The sequence below is a fragment of the Emericellopsis cladophorae genome (genome assembly GCF_022114955.1).
Source record: "Emericellopsis cladophorae strain MUM 19.33 chromosome Unknown NODE_106_length_33250_cov_112_206976, whole genome shotgun sequence".
In the NCBI taxonomy this organism is placed as follows: domain Eukaryota; kingdom Fungi; phylum Ascomycota; class Sordariomycetes; order Hypocreales; family Bionectriaceae; genus Emericellopsis; species Emericellopsis cladophorae.
The window spans coordinates 1-24204 of record NW_026251031.1 but is presented as its reverse complement, the minus strand read 5'-3'; the positions used below and the strand labels follow the sequence as shown (position 1 = coordinate 24204).

General features: G+C 51.9%; 5 protein-coding genes across 5 annotated transcripts; 3 read left to right on the top strand and 2 right to left on the bottom strand.

Moving 5' to 3' along the window:
- Window positions 1-1918: 1918 nt before the first annotated feature.
- On the top strand, window positions 1919-3523 carry J7T54_001543 (uncharacterized protein; the record flags this gene model as incomplete). The annotated part of the gene is made up of 5 exons (XM_051510471.1): window positions 1919-2041; window positions 2093-2354; window positions 2405-2596; window positions 2654-3045; window positions 3101-3523. 5 exons carry the CDS (start codon window positions 1919-1921, stop codon window positions 3521-3523), a joined length of 1392 nt encoding a protein of 463 aa, XP_051358635.1.
- Window positions 3524-3894: 371 nt separating this feature from the next.
- On the bottom strand, window positions 3895-4425 carry J7T54_001542 (uncharacterized protein; the record flags this gene model as incomplete). The annotated part of the gene is made up of 1 exon (XM_051510470.1): window positions 3895-4425. One exon carries the CDS (start codon window positions 4423-4425, stop codon window positions 3895-3897), a length of 531 nt encoding a protein of 176 aa, XP_051358634.1.
- Window positions 4426-14718: 10293 nt separating this feature from the next.
- On the top strand, window positions 14719-16005 carry J7T54_001541 (high-affinity nickel-transporter; the record flags this gene model as incomplete). Its single annotated transcript, XM_051510469.1, has 1 exon — window positions 14719-16005. The coding sequence occupies one exon, from the start codon at window positions 14719-14721 to the stop codon at window positions 16003-16005; it is 1287 nt and encodes a 428-aa protein (XP_051358633.1).
- A 2707-nt stretch (window positions 16006-18712) lies between these two features.
- J7T54_001540 (uncharacterized protein) lies at window positions 18713-19321 on the top strand (the record flags this gene model as incomplete). The annotated part of the gene is made up of 2 exons (XM_051510466.1): window positions 18713-19156; window positions 19301-19321. The coding sequence occupies 2 exons, from the start codon at window positions 18713-18715 to the stop codon at window positions 19319-19321; spliced, it is 465 nt and encodes a 154-aa protein (XP_051358632.1).
- Window positions 19322-22771: 3450 nt separating this feature from the next.
- J7T54_001539 (TPR-like protein) lies at window positions 22772-23777 on the bottom strand (the record flags this gene model as incomplete). Its single annotated transcript, XM_051510465.1, has 2 exons — window positions 22772-22872; window positions 23135-23777. 2 exons carry the CDS (start codon window positions 23775-23777, stop codon window positions 22772-22774), a joined length of 744 nt encoding a protein of 247 aa, XP_051358631.1.
- Window positions 23778-24204: the final 427 nt, after the last annotated feature.

Here is a 24204-nt window from a genome sequence, read left to right as displayed (position 1 = left end):
GATATGATCTCTGAGTCAAGGTTTGACACAAGCCCTGCGACAGCGCATGCTATGCAGGTCGCGGACTTTTGGCTGTAACTCACCTCGAGTTAGCCTGTCGAGCACAATGTGCCATGCTGCCTTCTTCTCGGGGCATATCCTCTCGGTCATTAACAACGGTATTATTCCCCATCTCTCGGTTAGAACGGGAACCTATTGGTCATGAGATTCTCTACCACCCTCAGTAGTGTGGCCCAGAAAGAGCCAAGCGTGGACTCGATCATCATCCCACTAATACCCTCCTGGTTCACGTTAGTCGACAATCAGCCGAGCAAGAATCCACATATACTAGACAAGAGAAACGTAGAGTTCAGCTGAACAAGACTTTCCTGCCCCACTGGACATAGGGTGATGTTCTGAGCCGTCGGCAGCCGGCTACAACCGCCTTTTCCTTCCGCGCTTCCCCATCTTCTTTGAATAGCCAGACCCTCAGAAGATCTGGGGTGAAGATCCCAAATACAAGCCTCCGCAGACGTACATTGGTGTGTTTATTACCCCAGTCCTACCATTTTCTCCACGGTTGGGCGCTGGGCTGCCGTCTGACGCCTTCAAGGGCGTGTCTTCACGCCAGCGCTTGCCCCGGCAGCTGAGCAAGTTGTGGAGCCTAAATCAGGCATCAAAGGATCTTTGACTAACAAATTTCACGTCTTAGCTTCCAAGGAAATCTCTGTCCGACTGCTCTGTCCAACGGCTGTAGATCCCAACCTGGTCAAAGTTTGGGGAACTGGCTCACGGAATTGCACAGAGTAGCGCAATCCATTGGAGACAACCTGACCCGATTTTGGATACGTTCCAGTAACTTAATATTCCGTGATATGAGTCTCACCCAGTTCCGATTATATGCCAGAGCACTCCTGTTATTGATACCTATGCAACGTGCTTTTTGTAGGGTAGGTGAGTGACGCCATGTGGATATGACGTCGTACGTCCTTGGAAATCTTTGCATTTTCACCCTTCTCCAACAGGCCTCCAAACCTCTAACCGTCACGAGTAAGGCACACAATACTTATTAATACTCCGTAAATGTCTGGCCGATGGCACGATCCCTGTGGCCAGCCCGCCCCGGTGACCGGGACTTTAACACAGACTGGACTCGACGGAGGTCTGTGCCCGTGGCGACGCTAGAGCGGACGCCCCGAGGAGCAGGATGTGGCCTCTCTTGACATGGACGTCCGCGTGCTTACATGTACCCTGGCAGAGTTCATTCCAGTCCACCTCCAACGTTAAAGTTCACTCATAGAGTCGAGACGTGCCGACTTGTGCAAGCTGCCAACGGCCGCGCGGTAGGACGGATAGACGGGCGGAAACTCATCAAACAAAGGCCAGGATCGCCCGGCACAACGACAAGATTGGAGTCCTCGGTGGAGACCGCTAGACGCAGAAGAAGGCGGATCGGCCTTTTCCAGAAGCATTGCCGCAGAGAAGGCCCGGCGCAGGTCCGACGTCTCGTGTCGCGACGCATCCAACGGCACGCACCGATGTGGAGCGCCTTTACGTACAAGTTACCCTCCGCGCGTTGGAATCATGGAGCACCATGAGCCCAGCCTCGCCTCTCACTGGCATGGAAATCCACGACCCTCCCCGATCCCGGAAGGACGGGCTCCATCAGGAGAAGAATGCACACGAAGGAATGAGGCGATAGCATGACGCTGGTGGAGCAGGACATTGCTCTCCTCAAGCCGGCGCCGGAACGCAAGGGTGCTATTAGTTCAGCGTCAGGGTGCACTCGACCATCAATCTCTTTGTCAAACCCTCGTATTTTCTTGATCTCAGACACTCCCTTCATTTCGAACAAAATAGCCTTCTTCCCCAGATTCCCCAGGAAATTTTCAAATTCTCGACAACTACTTTCCTCCCTCTCCCTCTCCTGCTGCTCCCCATGAACAAGTCCACAAAGGAGGTCGACGGCCTCGACATGCCACGCTCCAAGGCTGACGATGCTGAGGTCCAGCAGAGTCACGTCTTTGGTGACAGGACTGATGACGGTCCCGACTATCGAAATGTGAGAATCTTTCCTCTTGCGTGCTGCACCCTGCTGACGCGCGCCACGTAGGTTGGCTGGCTGGGGACCGTCGCCCTGATGATGAAGACGCAGATTGGCCTGGGCATCTTGACAATCCCTGCATCTTTCCATGCGCTGGGTCTGATTCCCGGTATTATCCTGCTATGCTTCATCGCGGTGCTGACAGGATGGGCGTCTCATGTTATTGGCACGTTCAAGCATCGCCACTTTGAGACATATGGCATCGACGATGCCGCCAGGCTGCTCTTTGGCCGGGCGGGTTTTGAGGTGTTTGGTTTCATCTTTGTGATTTGTAAGGGACCGTCGAAAACCTATCTTGCAAGTTCCTGACCAACCTCCCAGACTGGATCTTCATCGCCGGCTCCGCCATGCTGGGCATCTCCATCGGCCTCAACGCCGTGTCCGCCCACGGAGCCTGCACAGCCGTCTTCGTGGCTGTTGCTGCCGCCGCCTCCTTTGGCCTGGGTAGCATCCGCACACTTGGTCGCATCAGCTGGCTCGCCTGGATCGGGCTGGCTTCCATCCTCACAGCCGGTACGTATCGCATGTCGGCCTCCTTCTTGGCATGCTCAAATTCTAACACGTGACCAGTCTTCACTGTGACCATTGCCGTCGGTGTGCAGGACAAGCCAACCGACGCCCCAGATGATCAGCCGTGGAAGTCTGACTTTCAGCTCTTTGGCAGTCCTCGCTTTGTCGATGCGGCGACTGCCCTGTCCGGCTTTGTCTTCGCCTATGCGGGCGTGCCGGCGTACTTTTCCCTCTTTGCAGAGATGAGGGACCCTCGACACTACACGCGCTCCGTCATCACCAGCCAGTGCGCCATCACGGGCACGTACATTGTTGTCGGTACTGTGGTGTACTACTTCTGCGGATCGTACGTGGCTACGCCCGCCCTAGGCAGTGCTGGCGGTCTGTTGAAGAAGGTCAGCTACGGCCTGGCTCTCCCTGGTCTCCTCGTCTCAGCGACACTCTTTGTTCACGTACGTCTTTTTTTTTCTGGACCAATACCCCCCATGAAAACTAACGCAATGTCAGATCCCCGCCAAGTACCTCCTCGTCCGCGTCTTGCGCGACTCGAAGCATCTCACCGCCAACACCATGACCCACTGGCTCTGCTGGATGGGCTGCACGCTGGGCATCACCATTGTCGCCTACATTGTTGCCAGCGCTATCCCCATCTTCGGCTCCCTCACTTCCTTGATCGGTTCCCTGTTTGGCTGCCTCATGTCCTTCATGTTCATGGGCTTCATGTGGTTCTACGACCACTGGTCGGTCGGCAAGGCCCAACCGACTAAAAAATGGCGTCTGCGGGCATTTTGGGCGGCGGCCGTCATCCTCATGGGAGCCTTTCTCATGGTTGGTGGCACGTATGGCTCTATTGTGTCCATTATGGACTCGTACTCGGCGTCGGGCGGCGCGAGCGCCTGGAGCTGTGCTGATAACTCGAATTCGAGCTAGACTTGCTGAGATGTTTAAATGATTGTGTTTACTGTGCAACTTCATCAAGTATATTTCATGCAGAGTCATGGACGTATCAAAGAACCAATACTTATTCACCGGGAACTCACCCACCTGCGCTTGTTTCTATCTTCCACCGCAACCACCTACTTGCTGTCTTCTCCCATGCATCGCGTCCTTGGCGTCGTGAACTCAAACGTGTTGAGCAAGGTTGACTGCGTTAAGGCAAGACCCTGATCTATCACTAAACTCAGCGCCAGACGCATCACATTCTTGATCTATTGCCCGTTCAGCTGCTGGACCGTGAGAGCAGTACAGTCACAAAATGACCTCAAAATCTTTTAGAGCAACAGGTACGGAATTCTCATTCTTCAAGCGGCTAAGATGCTCCGGCCACCGTCTTTGGTGAGTCTCTTTCGAATTCGGACCATGAGAACGCCGGATCCGAGTCGGATGAGCTCGTCACTCTGAGCTGCGTTGTGTTCTTGTCGATGTCTGTTGCTGGTACCGTGGAGACAGGCGCCAGTAATTTCGCAGGGCTTCTCAGCTTCGACGACGGCGCTTTGACCGTGTTCCTCATCCAACCCGCGCAGCTCAGAGGAACAAGTGTCGCTAGTGAGACCGGAGTCTTCTACCTCATCCTCGTCACTGATGCTAGGCGTGAACTCAAAGTTCCCGTTGACACCGATGATTGCGCTTGGCGCAAATATTAAAGCTTCCCCCGTTCGAAGGGTGAGAATGCGCGAGAAGGTTTTGGCGATGATGTCCTCTTGGCGCCATTGCAGTGGCTGGATGCCCGAGATGCCCCTGGCCTGATTCTTTTTGCTGCTGGAGTCGATGTCAACCAACTCATCATCGACCAATAACGATGCCCCAGCAATATGCTTTCTTAATGTTTGCATCCAGTCTGGTGAAGTGAATCGATGAACGATTGTCACCGTGCATAAGTCAAGCAGATGCGGCGAGATTGTCGGTTCCTGCGTTGACACAAAGACACGAGCAGCTATATGACGCTGCAATCGAATGATTGACAGTAGCGACTCAGTCAAGGACTGGCATTCCGCACTGCCAGTCATGTATTTATGAGCCTCATCCAGTGCAACGACCCTGCCAATCTCGGTGTCCTGCTCGAGGAAAAGGCTAAGGCATATGCCGAAGAGAGAGCAGGCCATCTCGGCGGTGACGCAGGGACACGACAGGTCCACAATCGTGAGCTGGCTTGCCTTTTGTTTACATCAGTACTCAACTGCCATAATTAAGGTGTTTGTAGCCATACCTTTGGAACCCACACGTTCCCCTTGCCCCCCTTTTCCTTTTTCTTTTCGTTACTAGTGGAGCTTTTCTTTGGTTTGAACATATCATAAGACATTGCTTGTTTCTTAACCATGAAAGACTCGAGCGTTTCAAGACGTTGTTGCAGAGGAGCTAGCTGGCCCTCGCTCAACGCCTCTGCATCGAGAGCCCTCTTGAATTTGCCATAGTCAAATGCCGTGCCCGTAGCTTGCTGTTCGATACGAAGATCGCGCAGAATTCGAAGAACTACATGCAGGTATAAAGGCAGTGCTCCCTGAATGGAGCTGACTGCCATGAGATCAAGCATTCTTCGCGTATTAAGATCGGACTCGTTGATGCGCAACTCTTCAATCTTGACGCTAGGTAGCTTGGCATAGACTCTCTACAACTATTAGTGCATCGAATTAATGAGAAAACTTTGAGAACTTGCCCTGATCTGTCCGATATTCGTAGGTGCGCACAGTACTCTGACTTGGATATTATGGTTCGACGAGAGGAAGGCGGCCTCACAAGGCGAACCTCCCGAATCTGACACAAACGTGTCATAGTGGAAGACTATGCCAGTCAGTGGATTCGGGAGGGTGTTGACTTCGGACGGAATAAGGCAATTCTCCAGAAGGCAGCTCAGGGTGTGACTTTTCCCTGACCCTTGGCTGCCGCAGATGAATGTACTCGACGGTGCTGAAACGTTAAAGAAAATGCGGGGATCGGCACTTGGCCCGTGAATGTCTCCTGCGAGAAGACCGTACTGAGTAAATGGCCTCTGGTCTTCAGTCTCAACTGCGGTGTGAGATCTTGCCACCTCACGTCGTGCGGCATCTGTGAAAAGTGGCGCCGCATCTATGTCGCCAGAGCTTCGGAAGCCGTCGTCGTTCTCTCGAAGGTACTCCATATGATTTTGGAGCTCATTACCAGCAGTACGAAAACACATGCTGTCGCCTAGGAGCCGGATGCGTTGGACTGCCAGGCCTAGCCCACGGTTCGGAATGGTCCACACTCGACTGCCTCAAAGGATTACAAAAAGATGCTTGAATGATTTGATCGTCAGGTTTTCGGGCTGCTTGGGTCACATAGAATCCTTTAGATGCTTCTTATGTGAGAAAGTGAAAGGTAAAAGGCATGGGGCTACTGAGATAGCTGACATTTCGGGAGATTTAAAGAGATCAGTTCCAGGAAGAAGCATAAAGAATCGAAAAGGTTATCGATCCTTAGATGTCGCGGAACAAGCCACTCGCTTGCGACAAGAACATAAGACCTGCATTTGAGAAGCAAAGCTGTTTGGCCTCCCACATGAAGCACTCGCCCCCTGCTCGCAGCTACTGTCGACATATGGGTCCTACCGCTGAACTCGGCCCCGGCAGGCAGGACATTTGTCTCAGCCTCAGCTACAAAGCAAGCCGTTCGTGAACCACAGATAATTTGGTAGACAGACGAGCTGAGCGCAAGCTCTCGGTCTCCACGTACGTCACCCATCGCTGTCCAACATCAAGAGCCAGGTACAGAAGCATCAAATAAGTATCCAGCTAAGGAATTGCCATCATGCTGGTGCACCTCTCCTCGAATTTGCAATGTAGCTTGAGTGGCAGTTTGAGTGTTCCCTGCTGTCCCTTTTTTAGTGGGTTTCAGTGGTCTAAAACGCTATGCTGATGGATGGCCGCTCATCCAGCTTGCGCCAGAAGGAGACTTGACTGGGATTCACTCAAACAACACCGACCAGGCCGGGTCGAACATGTGGGTGCTACAAGCCGGAGACGACTACAAAAACACTGAGAGGGAAGATAAGAAGAACAGTGAGGGCTCTGCACTAGATTTCGCAGAGCAGTAATACAATATGAATAAATCAGCCTTGATAATATCCTACGTCACATGAGTAAGACTGTGACATACTGGCTAAGTGAACTCCCTCCAAAATGAGCGAATACTGTCAGGTCGGATTGTCTAGCGAGTAACAAGAGGGGCGAGAACGATTGAGAATGGTAGAGAAGTATCAAACAGGCCAAAAGGGGATTCCACATGTGCTCTGAATGTGGCTAATTGGCGTACATACGCAACAAGAAGCGTCCTAGCAGACACGTTTGGGGTTGGGAGGATCGGCATGGGTAAAGATAGTACCACCCCGTGCGTACCCCTACACGAGCTTTATCAGTAATAAGCGGAGATCCCTTTGCATACAGTATTTCATCAAATCTAGGCAGATTGACCCAATTTCACTCTGGCATCTTATCGGGTGCTTCTTGTACTAGACAAAGCTTAGGTTGAGACGGTGAAGGACACCGAGTCTGAAAAAACCCATGGGCCTTGACACCAAAGAATGCCGCAGTAACACCTGTTCTCCCGTGTCGTGGTGGGTGGGGGGTGGGGGCGGGGTCGGGGCAGGCGGGCGGGGCAGAGATATGCGGGAGGCCGGACATATGCGGGAGGCCGGATATATGCGGGAGGCCGCAGGATATGCGGGAGGCCGGGCACGCATGTCAACCCAAATTAGAACACATCCGGCAGAACCGGCTTTGATTAACGAAGACGGGACATGCACTCAAACGCCGAGAAGACGGCACAAACCAATACTGTGGCCTCTGTCTGTCCGCCGAGCATCCAATCACACAATTACGCTACAGCGGAAGGCAGAGAGTACTCTGAACAGAATGGATATGCTGGTTTTGTTGGGGTGCTCCCCTGTAAGGTGACGTGTTCAAAGACCGAAACTTGTAGAAGTTGTCAGGCGGCTCGATTTTCCGCAGAGTCGGTAGCGCTCCAAAAAGTGACTAGGCGGTGAAGTTTAACCAATCTAGTCCCTATCCATGTTCAAGTCGTGTTTCATTAATGCGCACCCTGCCCGCTATAAAATTGGCAATAGACAGGAAGCTGTCGAGCTCGTGCAACTGATGCAAACAACGGCCTTGCCATCCCTTAAGCTTAGCCCAATTTTTCTTGCCAGCTCAGAGCACAATCATCGGAATCAACATGGGTTCAGACTTCTTCAATGACTACACGTCAAATACTCCCCTGGAGGTCTGGACCCTACCAAATGATGAACAATCCCAGGAAGATTACGACAACTATTTCGCTCCGCCTGCAACAAGAGTTACTGGAAATCTCCCATACCAGGGGATTGAAAACGACCTCCTCGTCGGTCAGGATCCCAATTTGTGGCTTGCTGAGTCCAGTGCATTGCATCGCTCGGGTGAAACCAGCGATGCATTGCAAACCACTTCTGGCGTTGGCATCATGGATGAGGTATCTCACCTGTAGAGTGCTCATACTTCACAATCTCATGCATTTGCCGATGCCGTCGAAGGCGGATGGAGTGCAGCAACAGCTGGTATTCGGGCTGAGGAGCGGTCGCAAAACGCTCTTGAATCTTACCCCCAGGCAGCAACCGGTTCATTTGACCAGGTCTGGGGAAACTTGCAACAAGCGGGAATCTCGTACTCTCTCCCTAGCCAGGAGCCAGATGACGGGTTGCATTATTGTCAACATGAGGCGTGCCGAGGTAAAGCTGGCCATCAGGATCATCACAAACTCAAGTCAGTTGGATACCCCCCCTTCTCCTTGAGCCTTCTGCGCTCCGTCCTTGTTTTTCAGAATGGGAAAGCCGGCTTCAGTGAGTTGATTCTAATCACCTATCTATAGGAGGCATATGAGGAGCCACAAAAAAACATTTGAATGCAAATATTGCGACAAGTCAATGTCGGATCGTCGCGACTTGCAACGGCATCATGACGCTCATGAAAGAACTTGGGCGCCTGATCCAGACGTTGCCAGTGGCGACTTTTCATGCCAATTTTGTCCTGGAAGAAAATTCACACTGAAGTGGAGTTGGCAGAGGCATATGAAGAAACAGCACTCGAACTACGAACAGGAAGAAGAATGAAAGGAGAACGGATAGATAGCAACTTGGGTTATTTGCTTATATTGAATGGTATTATTCTTTTTGAATAAACTTCCCTGCGGCCCGAATTCCTGTTAGTGAAAATTCATGATATTGACTCAGCAGGTAAAAACGCTGCTCTGGCGACAAGGTCGGAGCACCGATTCTATAGGCAAATTGAGTTCGAAGAGACTGCAAACATGCAAACTTCGCAGAGGGTATTTCAAGGAAATTCCAGGCTGTAAAATAACTTGATTAATGTCGTTAGTCGCGCGAGTTTCCGAATCATAGTATGAAAACCACTCAGGCATTAGATTACAACGTAAACTGGTCTGATTCTCTCAACCCTTCATCCGAGGATCACAAATCTCCTAAATTGGAACTCCCCCATTATCACCATCATCGTCAAGATCGCCAGCCTGCCATTTTCTATCTTCTCCGCTCATACCATCGTTCGGGATTGCCCCCGGTGCTTCGCCGCTACCTTCCACGCTCTTTGGAGTATCCGATGCTCGTGACGACAGTCCCGAGGAAATAGTCTGTGACTCCTCGCTATCGAGTATCGTCGAATCCCAAGCATCTATCGAGGGTTAAGCTTCGATACTGTGTGGAAGATAAATGAAGGATAAAGCTCTCACCTATAATGGAAATACCTGTTTGAGAGTCTGCATGCCATGCGGGAGGCTGAGAGCATTGTAACACCTGTGCGATGGCGTCCGCTCGAAGCGATTCGATGATCTTGTTCAGAACGTCTCGTTGGCGATTGGAGTCTTTGTCGCCCTTCCGGAAGTCTGCTACCATCGGTGGGCTCCAATTGGACCATATCTTCTCGTGAGACTGGGGGACGACCATTCTTCCGGGGTGATGCTGAAAATACAGTTTGCAGCATAGACACGAGGGTTTACTGCAAGCAATGTAGCGATCATTCTCGACAAACTCGTACTTTGCCTTGAAGAAGTGTTCCAGAACATGGACCTCGGCATGGACCATGGGGTTACACTGGTCAAACTTTGACATAAAGTTTCGCAATGTGCCAGCGGTATGGTCCAATTTGATCAGCGTTTGCTCAACCTCGTTTCTCTCAGGATGATCCTTCCCCAATAGGCGGTTCAACACGCCCGGTAGTGTCGTGTGCGAATCTACCTCCGGCGGCGCAACCGGAGTGGCCGGGGGGACAATGCAAACCTTGAAGTGGGACAGCAGGTAATGAACAGAGACAGCATCTTGCAACAGCGAGTTGTGGGCCGCTACTCGATAGGCTAGACGTCCAATATAGTGCCTGGTGCCGGCAAAGGGGCCTTTTTTGTCGTTTAAGCCTCGCTTTCGCTCTTCGCGCTGCGCTGCGGCAGACAAAATGGGCATGAAATCTGATTTGGCTGCAGTCCAGGCGGAACGGCATTGTTCGACCTCATCGTATGGTGAAATCAGGATGGAGTCGAGCCATGCAGATAGCACCTTGTCTTGATGTACGAAACGACAAGTTAACTACTGAACGGTAGATGAGACCATATGCCCGCACACGGGCACATGGTTTTGGACGCACCTGTTCTTGAAGCGTCCTCTTTGAGCGCTGCTTGACAGCGTAGGATGTCTTTTGCTAGCATCGCTTTGTCCTTCGCGATACGTGATCGGGCGTATGTGACGCAAAAGGACAGCAGGTTTGTTCTGTCCTCACTGATGTCGCTGCCTTCTCTCTGTCCAACCTCTATTCGATGCAAAGTTGTGAGAACAGTACGGAGAAAATCTGCCGACCTCCGAGTCGATTCTTCCTCATTCGAGGAAATCCAGAACTTGTAGCAGTTTTCAGCGTTTTCAGTGGCAATAGCGGTGCAGGACGTCCCGCCCTTGTTAAAATCGCAGAGGTACGCCAGGTTGTCCATGAACCTTCGGCGAGAAGCCTCCAGTTCGTTTCGGGCCGTTGAACCGGTTGTATGACGACCTCGAGTCTGTCCGAGGGCCCTGAGCAGGAACAAGGGCTCGTAAAGCCTGCTGAGAAGTCTTCGGTAAGGGTTGAGCCTGGGGGCTCCAATTCTGCCGGCTGTGCGCTGCAATGTTGGTCCTCCATCGGCGTGCGTAGGATATGAGATGGACGGGGTAGCCATGGTTCAATAAGACTAAGATTGAATAAGACAAAACAATATGTCAGTGATCGATTGGTGATGATGGAGTCGCCAAGTTTACGAGGTTTTTAACTGGCATGAGAAATTGGGTCGAGTGGACATCCCGCGAATTTATAGTCTTTGAGCAAACTGAAAGATTTCGCTGACGTCTCCCACTCAGACTCATTAGTTTCAGAGAACTCGAAAGTCTAGCATGAGATACGGAAAGAAGACCTGTGATATCCACTTTTATGCCGCTGGCCAAGCCGGCATGTTAGGTTGCAACCTTGGCAGCGCCTTAGTCCACAACGCAATAAAAAGCGAGTGAAAAGAACCAGAGTCCAAGATACCACACGATCCGCCTTCAGTATGCACGTTACCCTTGATTACTGACTGACGTGCTCTCCACACATGATCCCCTACACAAGATAGTGCTATCACTCTTCCATCGTATGTGCCCGTTGGTTTGACCAGGCAAGATTAGCATTTCTGCGTCTCAGTGAACTTAGCGCAGCTAATTGGTTCTAACTATCGCCAAAGGTCACGATTACTGGCCAGCCAGGAGTCATGCTGACCGGCCTCCTGCATATGCAAGGTAGTTCCTCTCCTGGATACGAATAGAGTGCCGCATATGGGTGGGGCTCAGCCCGTCATGAGAGGATTCATAGAGTGAAGATCAGAGTTACGCTCTGGCGCATCTATACGCACATTATTTACTTTACCCCGCATTCTTCCTACCCTGCTCCAAAAGTAGCATTATTATAGGCTGAACCAACAACAACTTGAAGCAACCCCGCCATTCGCATCAAGTGGACACTCTTAAGTTCCCACCGTAGTGACGTGGCAAAGCGCGGAACGGGCTCACCGCACTAGCGTGGAAGGTTGCAGCTGGTCCGCGGATGTGATGCGCATGGAACAGATCAGCCGCAAACCACAAGACCTCGATGCTTCCTTTGTATCATACGACCAGTGCGAGGCCAGCGCGGGACTAGCTAAGTTCATGAAACCGCACACACCTATCTCAGCAGTGACGTGTTGCGTAACGACGCTCTTGTCACGGCCACAGCATTGGATTCGTTAAGGAAAGATCCTTCATATTCTATCTAAATGAGAGACCAAGGTTGTTCTCTTACAGTGGTTTTCTATCGTAGATAACATTGAAGGTCTGTAGGTAGTACCGTTGCTGTCTTACACTACTCATATTGTTGTGTTCACGCTGGCCGTGAAGCTATCCACAACTAACCCGACAACAACAAGCCACAAGAAGGCCGGCACAAGCCAGTCTGCTACACAAGCGAATCGAACCGACATCGAAATCCGGAAGACCAACATCATCGCTGCGATCATGCGCAGCTAAGATAACATATGCCACACAACTTGCCTCTGGCTTGAATGTAGGTAGGCACGACGTGATGACACCTGGAGGCTGACGGCTGGTCCATACGTCCTGCGGTGTCTGTCGTCGAAGTACACAACGCCCGACTGGCCCCATTGGGGAAAAGTCCCATTGGGCATTTTTGACTTTAGCGATTAAGTTTTGATTAACTTTTAGGCGTGCCATTTCGCATGAAGGATGCCGACCATCGTCTGGAGCAGAGAAAAATGAACGTTACCGGTACTCATTTGAGAATCTGATAGTTACGTAGAAAGCACTGTCTTGAAGCATGGCTTTTGCTTCAGTGCCATACCATTCTAGGAGTTGCAAATATTTTGCCAGCTACATTCCTAATACATTCATACCTACGTATTGTTTCCCGAACTCAAGACGATTGATGCGGCACATCAACCTGCCAGGGAGACTAAAGCCGACCAGGAGCTGGATGATTCGATAGGTAATACCGCTGTCCTGCGATGCCGAGACTCTGGAGCCCTGCCCCCCTCCCCCCCCCCCCAGTCTATTAGATTCAGAGGGGAACGAGAGCGAGGGTTGTCTGATAAAACCAAATCCAGTAAAGCGGAATGAAGTCCAGCCGCTCCGAGTCTGACTGCTGCAGCTCATCTCAATAATCACCTGCGTGAAGCCGACAATCAGCAGGCTGCCCTTTATAACGAGACTTCTGGGCCACTAAGGACTATGACATCAAGCTAAGAAGGGCGCCACTTCAAGGTCAACGTTGATAACGTGTTTGTTTATTGCTCGTGATCTTCCCTGCGAGACCGTGACCTCTTTTTATAGCTCTGCTGCTCGCTGAAAATGTGAGACCAAGGATTTTCGCAATGTACAGAAAGTCATATGGCCGGCCTTGCCGGTCTGGCAACTTGAAATCCACGCTCTTGAGGTTCCGTGCGGAAGAACCTTCCGCGCATCCATTGTCCAACCTTCCATTCTCAAAATAGCACGCGCCAGGTTCTGAACGACGCGCGACTATTGTCGCCCGGACCCTGCGGCTCACTATGGCCAAGTTACTCTCCCGAGGTATACCATAGTAGCGGTTTACCTCCCGCACCGTTAGTCTATGTCGGCTCTGGGCGAAGCCTCTGACAGGGCGAAATCAACATCGAACTATGAACCATCCGTCTACGTGTCAGGTTCTGTCCTGCTAACTGCCCCCGAGCTTGAGCCCGCAGCTGGTAGGTGACTCCATCCCGAGGCTGAAGGCGTTGCTACTCGTGTTCGGAGTTCCCGGAAGAATGTTGAAGGCTCCTGGGCCTGTAAAAGTACCTGCTGGCTCGGGCTCTTTAGGTAGTCGCCGGCCGTTGTCGACGGGCGAGACGCAAGGTCGCCCAGATTAAAGGCCTGTGATCTCAGAATCAGCGACACGCCTCGAAGGGGGGGGATGGCTTACAAGTGGTGATGCGGCTGCCGCTCTGCCGCTACGCTGGTTTCAAGCTGTCTTGTAAAATAATCATATTGATTTAACCATGTAGCCCGGGACAAGGACCGCCGTATGGAGTCCAAGCATCGCATATCCAACCCATTGCCTAGTGACTTCTGTGGCGGATGACACATTGGTGTGGTTTAGCAGTACGCCAATCACTCGTACTGCGGAGAAGACTGCTCGCGTCGAGGCGAGCTCTATTTCTGAAACCCCAAGTCCAAAGAGGGAAGCTCGAGAGCAATCACAATGGATAACTGCACAATGGGAAACCAGTGCAGCCCGCCGATAGCACTGGCCCCAGAAGGGGCCATATGTGAGGCAGATTGCGGGAGGTGGTCTGACAAGTCCGCTGAAAGCGAGACAAGGTATGCTCACCTGTGACCTGGGCTCGTACAGTGTTTGGTTTTGGATCTTACGCGCAAGGAGGGAATGAATACGTTTCAACCACAATCAGGAGCGTTGCGACAGCCAGGATGACGCGGTAGTTAGGCAAGTATATGAACAGAACCAGCTCGTATGCCAGGCAAAGAAACGCTGAAGAGTCACAATGCGAACCCCGTCGTCATGTCACCGGCTGTCATTGTGACGGACCGCAGGGGCACGTTGCTCACCACCAGCAGAGCAGATAGCACCAGAAATATCGGCACGGCAATAATAGCAAGGTTGACCAGGGAGTTGCTCAACATGTAGACCGCACGAGGGTACCCTAGCACTTGAGGCATAAACTGCATGCTCATGGAAGCATTGGTGACATATATGCCGCCATCGATGCCCTTGCGGAGGTAAGCACCGCCGACCGGGCGCGCCTCCCCCCCCCCCCCCCCCCCAGAAAAGAAGAAAACCTCAGGCAAGCTTTCTAATGGCGTGAACATAAAAGCCAGTGAAATCTATCGGCGGATGAACGATTCAGTAATGGTTACGCGCGGCAGCGCTAGCCACCATCAGGGGTACGCGATTTGGCTACCCTACGCCGCTCATCACTAGATGCGGATGTCAGATTATGCCGCATCAACGACCAGACGAGACACTGACAATAACCTGTGCCGGTAATAAGCCCAGACATCAACCACCGCTGCCGCTCACCTCACTTCGCGCCACTTCACATCCACCTCCATCATGGCGGCCTCTCCCGCTTTGGCCCGGGTCAGGGCGGCCATCAACGACCGAATCGCCTCCATCCCAGGCTTCAAGGGCCTTCCCCCGCAATCCATCCTCCTCATCTCCACCCTCATTCTCGTCAATATCCTCGTCTGGCTCGCCGTTGCCCTGCCCATCCTCACCACCCACCCAAAGCTGGCGGCCCCTGCCGCCATATCCTGGACCCTCGGCCTCCGCCACGCCCTCGACGCAGACCACATTGCCGCCATCGACCTCACCACGCGACGCCTCATTGCCGCAGGCCAGCGCCCTGTCTCTGTTGGCACATTCTTCTCCCTAGGCCACAGCACCATTGTCATCATCACATGTGTCGTTGTCGCGGCGACAAGTGGTGCTCTGAGAGAGCGGTTCGACGGATTCGCCAAGGTAGGCAATATTGTCGGTACGAGCGTCAGTGCTGCCTTTCTCATCGTGCTGTGTCTTGGCAACGGATGGGTGCTTCATGGCCTGGTCCGACGACTACGAGCTACGCTCGCCGCACAGCGGGAGAGCGGGATAGCGGCAGGAGAGCAGCAACGGATGACCCAGGATGATGTACAGCGCGTGGCGGAAGGCCAGTTCCACCTCGAGGGTGGCGGCTTCATGGGACGAGTGCTCAAGAAACTGTTCCGGGCTATTGATCGCCCGTGGAAAATGTATCCACTGGGTGTCGTCTTTGGACTCGGCTTTGACACGTCCAGCGAGATTGCCATCCTCGGCATTGCCAGTATTCAGGCCGCACAGGGCACAAGTATTTGGGTCATCCTCATTTTCCCCGCCCTGTTTACCTCGGGAATGTGTCTACTCGACACCACAGACGGCGCCCTCATGCTCGCTCTGTACACATCCAAGGCATTCTCACGCGATCCGGTGGCCATTCTGTACTATTCCATCGTCCTCACCGGAATCACTGTCGCTGTCTCTGCGTTTATCGGCTTGGTTCAGGTTCTGTCTCTAGTGCAAAACGTGGCGGAGCCGCAGGGAAGGTTCTGGGACGGCGTCGAGGCCATCGGTGACAACTTTGACATTGTCGGTGGGTGCATCTGTGGCGCTTTCTTGCTCGTCGGCATTGGCTCCATTGTTATATATAGGCCATGGAGGCGACAAGCAGATGCGGACGAGGAGAGGAACGATGGCGATGCAGGGACAGTCATAGCCACGGATGATGGCTTGACGAGCGGAGACGCTGTGGCCCGCGAGTCAACGCCGCTGCTGGGCGTTGACCAGACACCCGTCGGCAATGCCACTGATAGTAGCCAGGTATGAGGGCACGAACACGGCCTTGGATCCAAGGTGAAGCATACCGTAGACAAACTCTGGGATACAATGTTCTCGATAACACTAGAGTCACGATATTTGCCTCGGAATCAGGACGAAGCATCTATGTGTCTACAACCACATACCTTCCTGGCGAAAAGTGGCCTTGCAGTTGGCACATCGAATGTCCTCGTTTCCCTTCAACTAATACGTACGCGCAGGAGCGTGACAAGTCGCATCCTGCTCCGCCCCTACCATTGACTAAGTCGCATACTTCGCCCGTCCGGAGGAGGCTAGAGTTGGCTGAGATGAACGTAGGCTGAGGCGGTTGGAGCGAGTCATATTCATGTATGCAATCGCAGGGCTGAACTGGCGTATTATGCTGACAAAATGTCTTTCGAGCGGGCCTGGGGAGCAAGGCACAGGAAGCCGGTCCCCTACGGGGCGCGCCAATACTTTTGGGAACGAGTCTTGCAGATCCTATAATTCAGGCTAGATAAAGGCTAGTCTAGATACACCAGCTCATTTCGTTCAACCCGAAACAGTTATTCATCCTTTCCCTGAAAATATCACGATCCGCGCAGATTCTGTTGTTGCTCAGTATGACTGCCTGCGTCAATGAGATAGGGGGCTCTTCACTCAACTCCATCAGGCCTTGGTGTATCATCTGTCTCTTCAACAACCTGCGCTTTCTCTCCTCTTGAGCTCTCATTCTAGCCACGTCAGCGTCCGATTCGAGACTCAAAAGTCTTTCTTCAATCACTTGGATTTCATCTTTCAGCCTTCTGGCCTCTTGCTTATCGCAAGAGTCACAAAGCAACCGATCATCTGCCTCGAAAAGCTGACAACCCAGCTCTACTTGCCTCTCTTCCAGATCACACACCCTTGCCCAGGCTGCGGACGAGTGCCTTCCCACCTCTAGAGAGTCTTCCACTTCAAGGATTGAGTTTTCCAACGTCCAGTCAGTCTCTGTCTTGAGGCCTGAACACGTGCTGGTCTAAGAAGTAGGCGATCAGCTTCTTCTCTGCATGGGAAGCAAAATACTGGCCAGGTTTGCCCTGATATCAACCTGAATCTGGCGCATCTCGGAACTCATGGTCAATTGTTCATGCGATGCAGTAGACTTTATGCTAATTTTATACTATATCGTAGGTAACGGGCGTCTGCGAGAACTGCACACACCGAAGTGAACGAGGATACTCAGTCCTTCGACGCACAAGCATATCGCTACCCGGCTACCAGCGCACCAACATATTCACACCAATTGCATCAAATCGAGGCGTAAAATTACGAGAACCGCGGTCAGAAGAATAACGTCTGGGAACTTCATGGTAAGCATGTATTAACAGGGGGCAGATTACCGTTTCTATGTTTTGCTACCGTTCGAAGTGTGGAAGAATAGCAACGGTAATTACGGGCTTGAAACTCGAATAGATTTATTCGAGAGATTATCTCTTAATTTATGATCTTCCCCGTCACACAGAATACGTTTGCTCATACTATGCACTTAGCAGGAGCTCGGAAGAACTTATATACGGATATTACAAACCTTTATATGAGAGTAACCTACTAACGTGGCAGCCCCTTAGATTTAGCCTATTCTCTTACAATATATGATGGTCAACAGATCAGGAGAGAAGGATGAAAATGAATTTTCTATCTGAAGAAGATGATGATTCTATAAGAAGAGGAAGAACGCAATAGCGCGAAGATGCTGCTGCCTTTCGAGGGCAGCTGTGGACCGAATGTGCAGCTTGACCAATCAAGGGAGTGACTGGCCTGTCACACAACACAGTATAACCCCCGCTTTTGATAGAGCCGATATTTCCCTCCCATCATTCACTGATGGTTGAGGAAACCCGATGCGGACACCGCTCAGGGTAGTCTAATTGACAGGCAGAATGCAGCCGTTCCAGTCACAGCTCCCTTCTGCTCCATGTACGGTGGAATATTAGATCAAAAACTGCCACACCGTATCAACCATCAATTGTACACTTGATTTTATCGTCGCAGCCTCAATCAAATAGCTGCCGTTGCCGCGCAATTGATTTCTATAGAAAATGAATTATCCTGCCATGATCGCGCGATACTAGGCTTCTTATTAATATGATTAATAACCAAGAACAAGGCACCTGACGAGGCACCCGACAAAGCTACTAAAAAAAGGGTCCGAGGGCCGCTGTAACATACTCCGTACTCCGTACTCAGTTCATAAAACCGACTTCTATTCTATCTACCCGGTAGCTAGTCTAGACCCGAACGTCACAGGTTGCGCGAAGGGTGGGTGTGCCTGCAGGCAATGATGAATGACATGGAACAAATGCGGATGCGATGGCTGCTGGGGTCACGGGGTTGGGCGATGGAGTACGGATAGATGGACGATGGAGTAGATGGACGATTGGCTCGATGCAGCGCGCCCACAAGCGGCCCCACACGTGACATGACACTACCAACTCGTTGCTCAAGATTAGAGGAGGGTCGCTCCCGCTTTTCTCTCTTCTTGTAAGCCTGGCCAAGCCTGCGGCTGCGCCGCGAGGCACAATCCCAGGTTATGATAGAGACGGCTTCTGCATGGCGTGGCATGGCGTAGCATGGCATACTCCAGGATCGCCTGACAACATATCTCGATCCCCCTCCTCTCTATCTTGCGTTGCCTCTCCTCGCCTCTCTTCTCCTCCCTCTCCCAACCCATCGGCCTGTCCCCTTCCGCCGCACCATGTCCGCCATTCTCGCTGCCATCATTTGCCCCATAGTCGCGTTGCTCCTCGCCGTCGTCGGCTGCTGCTTCTGGGCCAGCAGCCGCCGCCGCCGCAGGACCAGGAGGTTCGATGACAGCGGGCTGCGTGCCAAAATCAGAAAGTCCGGTCCGCGCGACACGCTCAAGGCGGCACTCGGGCGTGATTTCGGCGACAGAGTGCAGAAGAGTACGGCGGATATTCTGGCGAGCCACCACAGGTCTGAACTGCAGGGCTTCCGCGGAGGCGTCTGGATGTCCCATCACGCGACCACAGCCGGCGTCCTCGAGCACTGCCGCATCTTTGCTCACGAGCACATGTTTGAGATTCGCCCTCGACGCCCCGATGATGCATCAAAATTGGAAGCTGGCGAGCCTGCGCGAGAGGCGCTTGTCACCGTGGGCGATAGCGTCTTTAAGCATGGGGTATGTAGTGGATTGAGGCGAGTGGAAAAGGTGAAGCAGAACGGGACAGACGGAATGGGCCAAAGGCGGCCTCATATACACTTTCGGTGGAATGGTGGTGGTGGCCACAGGCTGCCCCATGTATTCGCCCCTGACTTTGTGCAGCGCGAAGTGTGGCCCCCTTAGGCCATGCGTTGTTTGCAACGGCGGCCTACATCACTTGATGTTATGTTGCTGGTACACAAAACATGAGAACGCCTTCGCTACACTGATGTGATCAGCAGGCCTCAGATAACCTGTAATACTGTGCTGCCGTAGCGGAATAGAGTTATGTTTTGGATGGAAGCGCACCGGTCAAATATCATGTTGCCATGATCCTTGCGGTTAGGTTAGCAGACACTTCCTTCACGAAGAGCTTTGGAGTTTAATCAACCTTGTTATATCACCATACGAACTTTCATGAGGATGTTGTACACATAGGTCAGGAGCGATCTCCGGTGGCCGTCTCCTGGTGTTTGGCAGCAGACGCGAAATGCCCATCCGGCGCAAACCCTACCGAAGTAACGCAGTCGCCGTGATCCCAATTGTAATGGCTAATCAATGACAGGAAATTTGTGATTATCAGATCTTGAATGAAGGATCATCGAAAGACGCTGAAAGTTCCTCAATAGGTGTTCACAGTCTCCTCGAGCGCTCAAGAGGCTCCCATGTATTTTCGCTGTCCGCATAATTCTTGCATTTGACAAGATATTCAACTTTTCCGTCAATAAATTGTTCAGCAACGATTTGTTCCGGCTCGCAGAGTTCCTGTATCCTCGCTCTCTGAAATATTCGCGTGCGTACTAGTTCGATTTTCTCACTTATGAATAAGCGCAGTATGCGTGTCTCAAGCATCTCTTTTTCTTCTCGAGTTGCTTATCTAGCGGTTTTTTTTTCGTGACTGCAACTTGCGTAGAAAACGAGTTGTCGCTGGCCCCGCTGCTGTTTTATAGGCTAGTTGAGCCACTAATTATTTCGCAACCTAACCGTCTGGTTTGTGATCAATTTAGCACAAGAGGTGCCGTTTTAAAGCCAAAGGGATCCAAGCTAATATCAACTACATCAGCTTGAAGGAATTCCGCGGCACCTTGTTGCCGAACGGCTTCTTCCTCATACAGACAAGAAGATGTGTAGGCAATGGCTTAGCGCTGCGAGTTATATTTCTCGAACTACGACGATATTGAGGAACTCAACCCAGGGATCGACGTCGATAGAATGACCCCCCGCGGCGACAATAGCACCGACCTACCCTAGCGTCGCAAGTTTGGCCAAAGGAGGGTATGTGATTAAAGGCTTGGTTCCGTGCTGTCGAACTCTCAGTGCGGCTTATCCTTATTGTAATCCTCAAACAAACGAATGATATTTGAGAGGTCGACATACGCAAAGGCCTGTGTATACCGGCACCAAAAAAATTAAACTGCGTCGAACAGCGCACAAGAGAGCACGACACAGAGCGCTTCGACCACTATGTATAATGCTTAGAGTTAAGTACAACTGAACATTGTCGACCTTCAACCTTCAACCTTCAACAACTACTAAGGCTTACCACACAGCGCGATTGACACCAAAGCTAGCAAGATGTCCGCCATTGACATACAGATGATCACCTTCCTCCAGGCGACTGTTTCATTTATTTTCATCTATCAACGCAGTGCGTATCGCTTGGCGCACGTCGACGATCTTCTGACAGCACTTCTCCGTCTCAGCCAGTCCGCCATGCGTGACCTGGGGTAGGAAGTACGTGCAAGTGGCGCGGGCCTGTCTTCAACAGACTACTACTCTTGTGTCGCTGACACGGCTAATGACCAACGACAGTTGTCTGCCCCTGGCATGCCACTTATGCCTAGGACTTCTGAACCTACTGCAGGTGGGCTATGTGTTGCCAAAGTCACCTCTTCGTTCAAGCTCCACGACGTTTTGCACACTCGTTCGACTGGGCACAATGACGACGGCACTTACACCGACCACCATCCCCAGTGTGGTTCTCCCATCACGCCATCAATGGACCAGGTATCTTATGCAGTAACAAGGGTTGAGTGCGTCCAATGGACTATGGCCTGGGAGGCGTGGACCGGGGTCGGTCACGTTTGGCAGATCTGACTTGAGGAGAAAGACGGCGTGATGTGGTCGGGTGGCCGGTGTTGGACGCCAAGAAGGGGTGGTTGGATGATGTTGATCACCCCACTGGCCAGCCTACTGCATCTTGCAACCTGTTGTCTTTCCTCTTCAAAGCCAATTTCTGCGAAGCCTGACCGAAACCCCTGGTGTATGCCTCCAAGGCGTAGGTCATTACTCACACGCCCACAACCTTTGTTCAACACCTCTTAACGTGAGCAAAGGTGTGTCTGCGCTCTCCACTTGCACGCTATCACACGATATCAGCAGGGGTTTAGCTCCCTTTCCCACCCCTCACAAGAGGATATTTCAGGTATCGCAACAAACAAGTAAGTGAACACGTTATACGCAAGTCCCATGGAAAACAAGAAAACAAGCTAGGCTTCTGACTGGTCATTCGTACGGAGGGACTCCAGTCGGACTAGTGGACCTCCTGGGTAGGGCGGAGACCAGCTGCCCACCCTCAGTAGGAACAATAGGCTACATGACGCTAGTATAAAGCCAAGGCGCCGGCGGGCCAAGTAGGGCAGCGGCTAGGACGGAAATTAACGCCGCTACGGAGTAGTTATAAACACGCGCTAGTTCCCTGGTTTTCGCTTCCTTTCTAATTTCTTTTGCTTACCTCACGTATAAATTACTCGGGCATACGTAAGGGAGGTCACACAAGCCAGTCACTAGCGAACCCTAGTAAAACCCTCTTGCGACTCCGAAGTTTAGCTTAGACTACGGCTATAATCAGATATAATAAAGGGAGGAAAACCCTGCGAGGAGCTCGTCAGCAATCAAACCCGTCATCTACGGGTCCCTGCCTTTGAATTGATCTTCTTCGTCATCTCAGCTTCTGTGCTGCAAGCACGCAGTGAATTCTCAGTGTTACTGTCCACACCTCTTCGCTCTTCTCACAACGCCCTCAGGCCCGCGAACCGGCCTTGACAACAGAACACTCCACAACGCCAACAACAAAACCAAGGCAGGCATTTGGGTTAGCAAGTGTAACTGTGAAATGCCCAAAAATGAGCATAGATCTTGAATCGCAATTCTATACACGATCATCGGTGCCAAAAGACATACTACTCAACCACTCCGACAATTCAAAACCCGCATGTTCCGTCCCAGTAATAGAGAGAAAAGCGTGTGCCTGACAGTTAGCTTCCATCGTAGAGATTCGCCCATCCACCTCATAGTCAGCGAAGCAGGTGGCACAAAGATCCACATCGACGCAGGCCCGACATATTTGCCTTGCCATCCCAACGCGAATTTGCCCACGACAGCCGTCGCAGATGATTCCCCCTTCTGATTGAATTTCATAAAGTTGGAGGTTCTGACCGAAAGCCTTAATAGCATCACTGTCCTTTCCGACAGATAACAGCACTCGACCAAGGAGGCCAAACAGAGCGGGGAAATGCATGCCATACTCCCCGCAGAGCGCCGATAGCGAGTCGATCTCTCCGATCTGAACGTTTTGACTTCGTGCAGTCTTTCTCAAACTTCGATCTGCACTTCCATTCTCGAGGAACGCTTGGTAACGCTGACGGTGAATTTCATAGAGGCACTGGATATTCTCGACGTCGAGTCCATCTCCGCTGATCTTCAAGATACGGTTATAAATTTCTGCAGCTTCATCGAGGTTTCCTTGCTCCTTCCAAATATGACCAATGAGGCGAAGAAGAGCAATAGTAGATGGGTGAGCAGAGCCAAATAGAGACTCAAAAGAGGATATAGTTCCCTGGCAAAGCTCTCTTTCTTTGTCTGCGGGTGCCTCCTGAAAGCGGTGAAGAAAGGCAACGAATAATAGACTCGTAGCATTTGAGCAAGCGATTTGTGAATCATTATGTTCGGGTCCACGAGCTTTTGCCATCTGCATATAGGCAAATTTCGAAAGAGAAGCAGCGTCGTCAAGCTTGCCTTGATCGACCAGCGTGATAGCGAGGTTGGCCATGGCTGAGATAGTGTCCGGATGCTCCTCGCCTAGGATCCGCCTCCTCTTGTCGAGAACCTCCGATTTCATCTCGGCCGCCTCCGCCAGCTTGCCTTGATCGCCTAGCGTGTTAGCGAGGTTGTTCATGGCTAAGATAGTGTCCGGATGCTCCTCGCCTAGGATCCGCCTCCTCTTGTCGAGAACCTCCGATTTCATCTCGGCCGCCTCCGCCAGCTTGCCTTGATCGCCTAGCGTGTTGGCGAAGTTGGCCATGGCTGAGATAGTGTCCGGATGCTCCTCGCCTAGGATCCGCCTTATCTTATCAAGGACCTCCGATTTCATCTCGGCCGCCTCCGCCAGCTTGCCTTGATCGCCTAGCGTGTTGGCGAAGTTGGCCATGGCTGATATAGTGGACGGATGCTCCTCGCCTAGGATCCGCCTCCTCTTATCGAGAACCTCCGATTTTATCTTGGCCGCCTCCGCCAGCTTGCCTTGATCGCCCAGCGTGTTGGCGAGGTTGGCCATGGCTGAGATAGTGTCCGGATGCTCCTCGCCGCGTAGCATCTGCATCCTTGACAGTACTTCCTGCCAGATTCTAAATGCTTCCCTCCATTGTCCTACTTCGACGAGAAAGTGGCCATTTTTCTCCAGAAGATCCAGTCCAAGTCCGTTGTCCAAGCTTTCGGTCGGAGTTTTCACTGCTCCCTCGAAGTTAGCCATGATGTGTGGGACTATCCGTTGTCGAGAGAGCGGATCTTTTCCGCCGTTCTGTGTCATAGTTGATAGAAGCATAAGGGAGCGAATCATATATAGACTCCGCTCCTCCACCGACAGCCTTTCAAAAATCCATGCGTGCACAAGCTTATGCATGCTGTAGCTGTCGTCGGATATTTCCTGGAGAAGTCCGTAAGAGAGAAGAGTTTCGAAGCATTCCTCAATCGCATACATATCGGGAGCACCATCCTCGAATATGCCGTAGTGCCACATAGCACTTTCC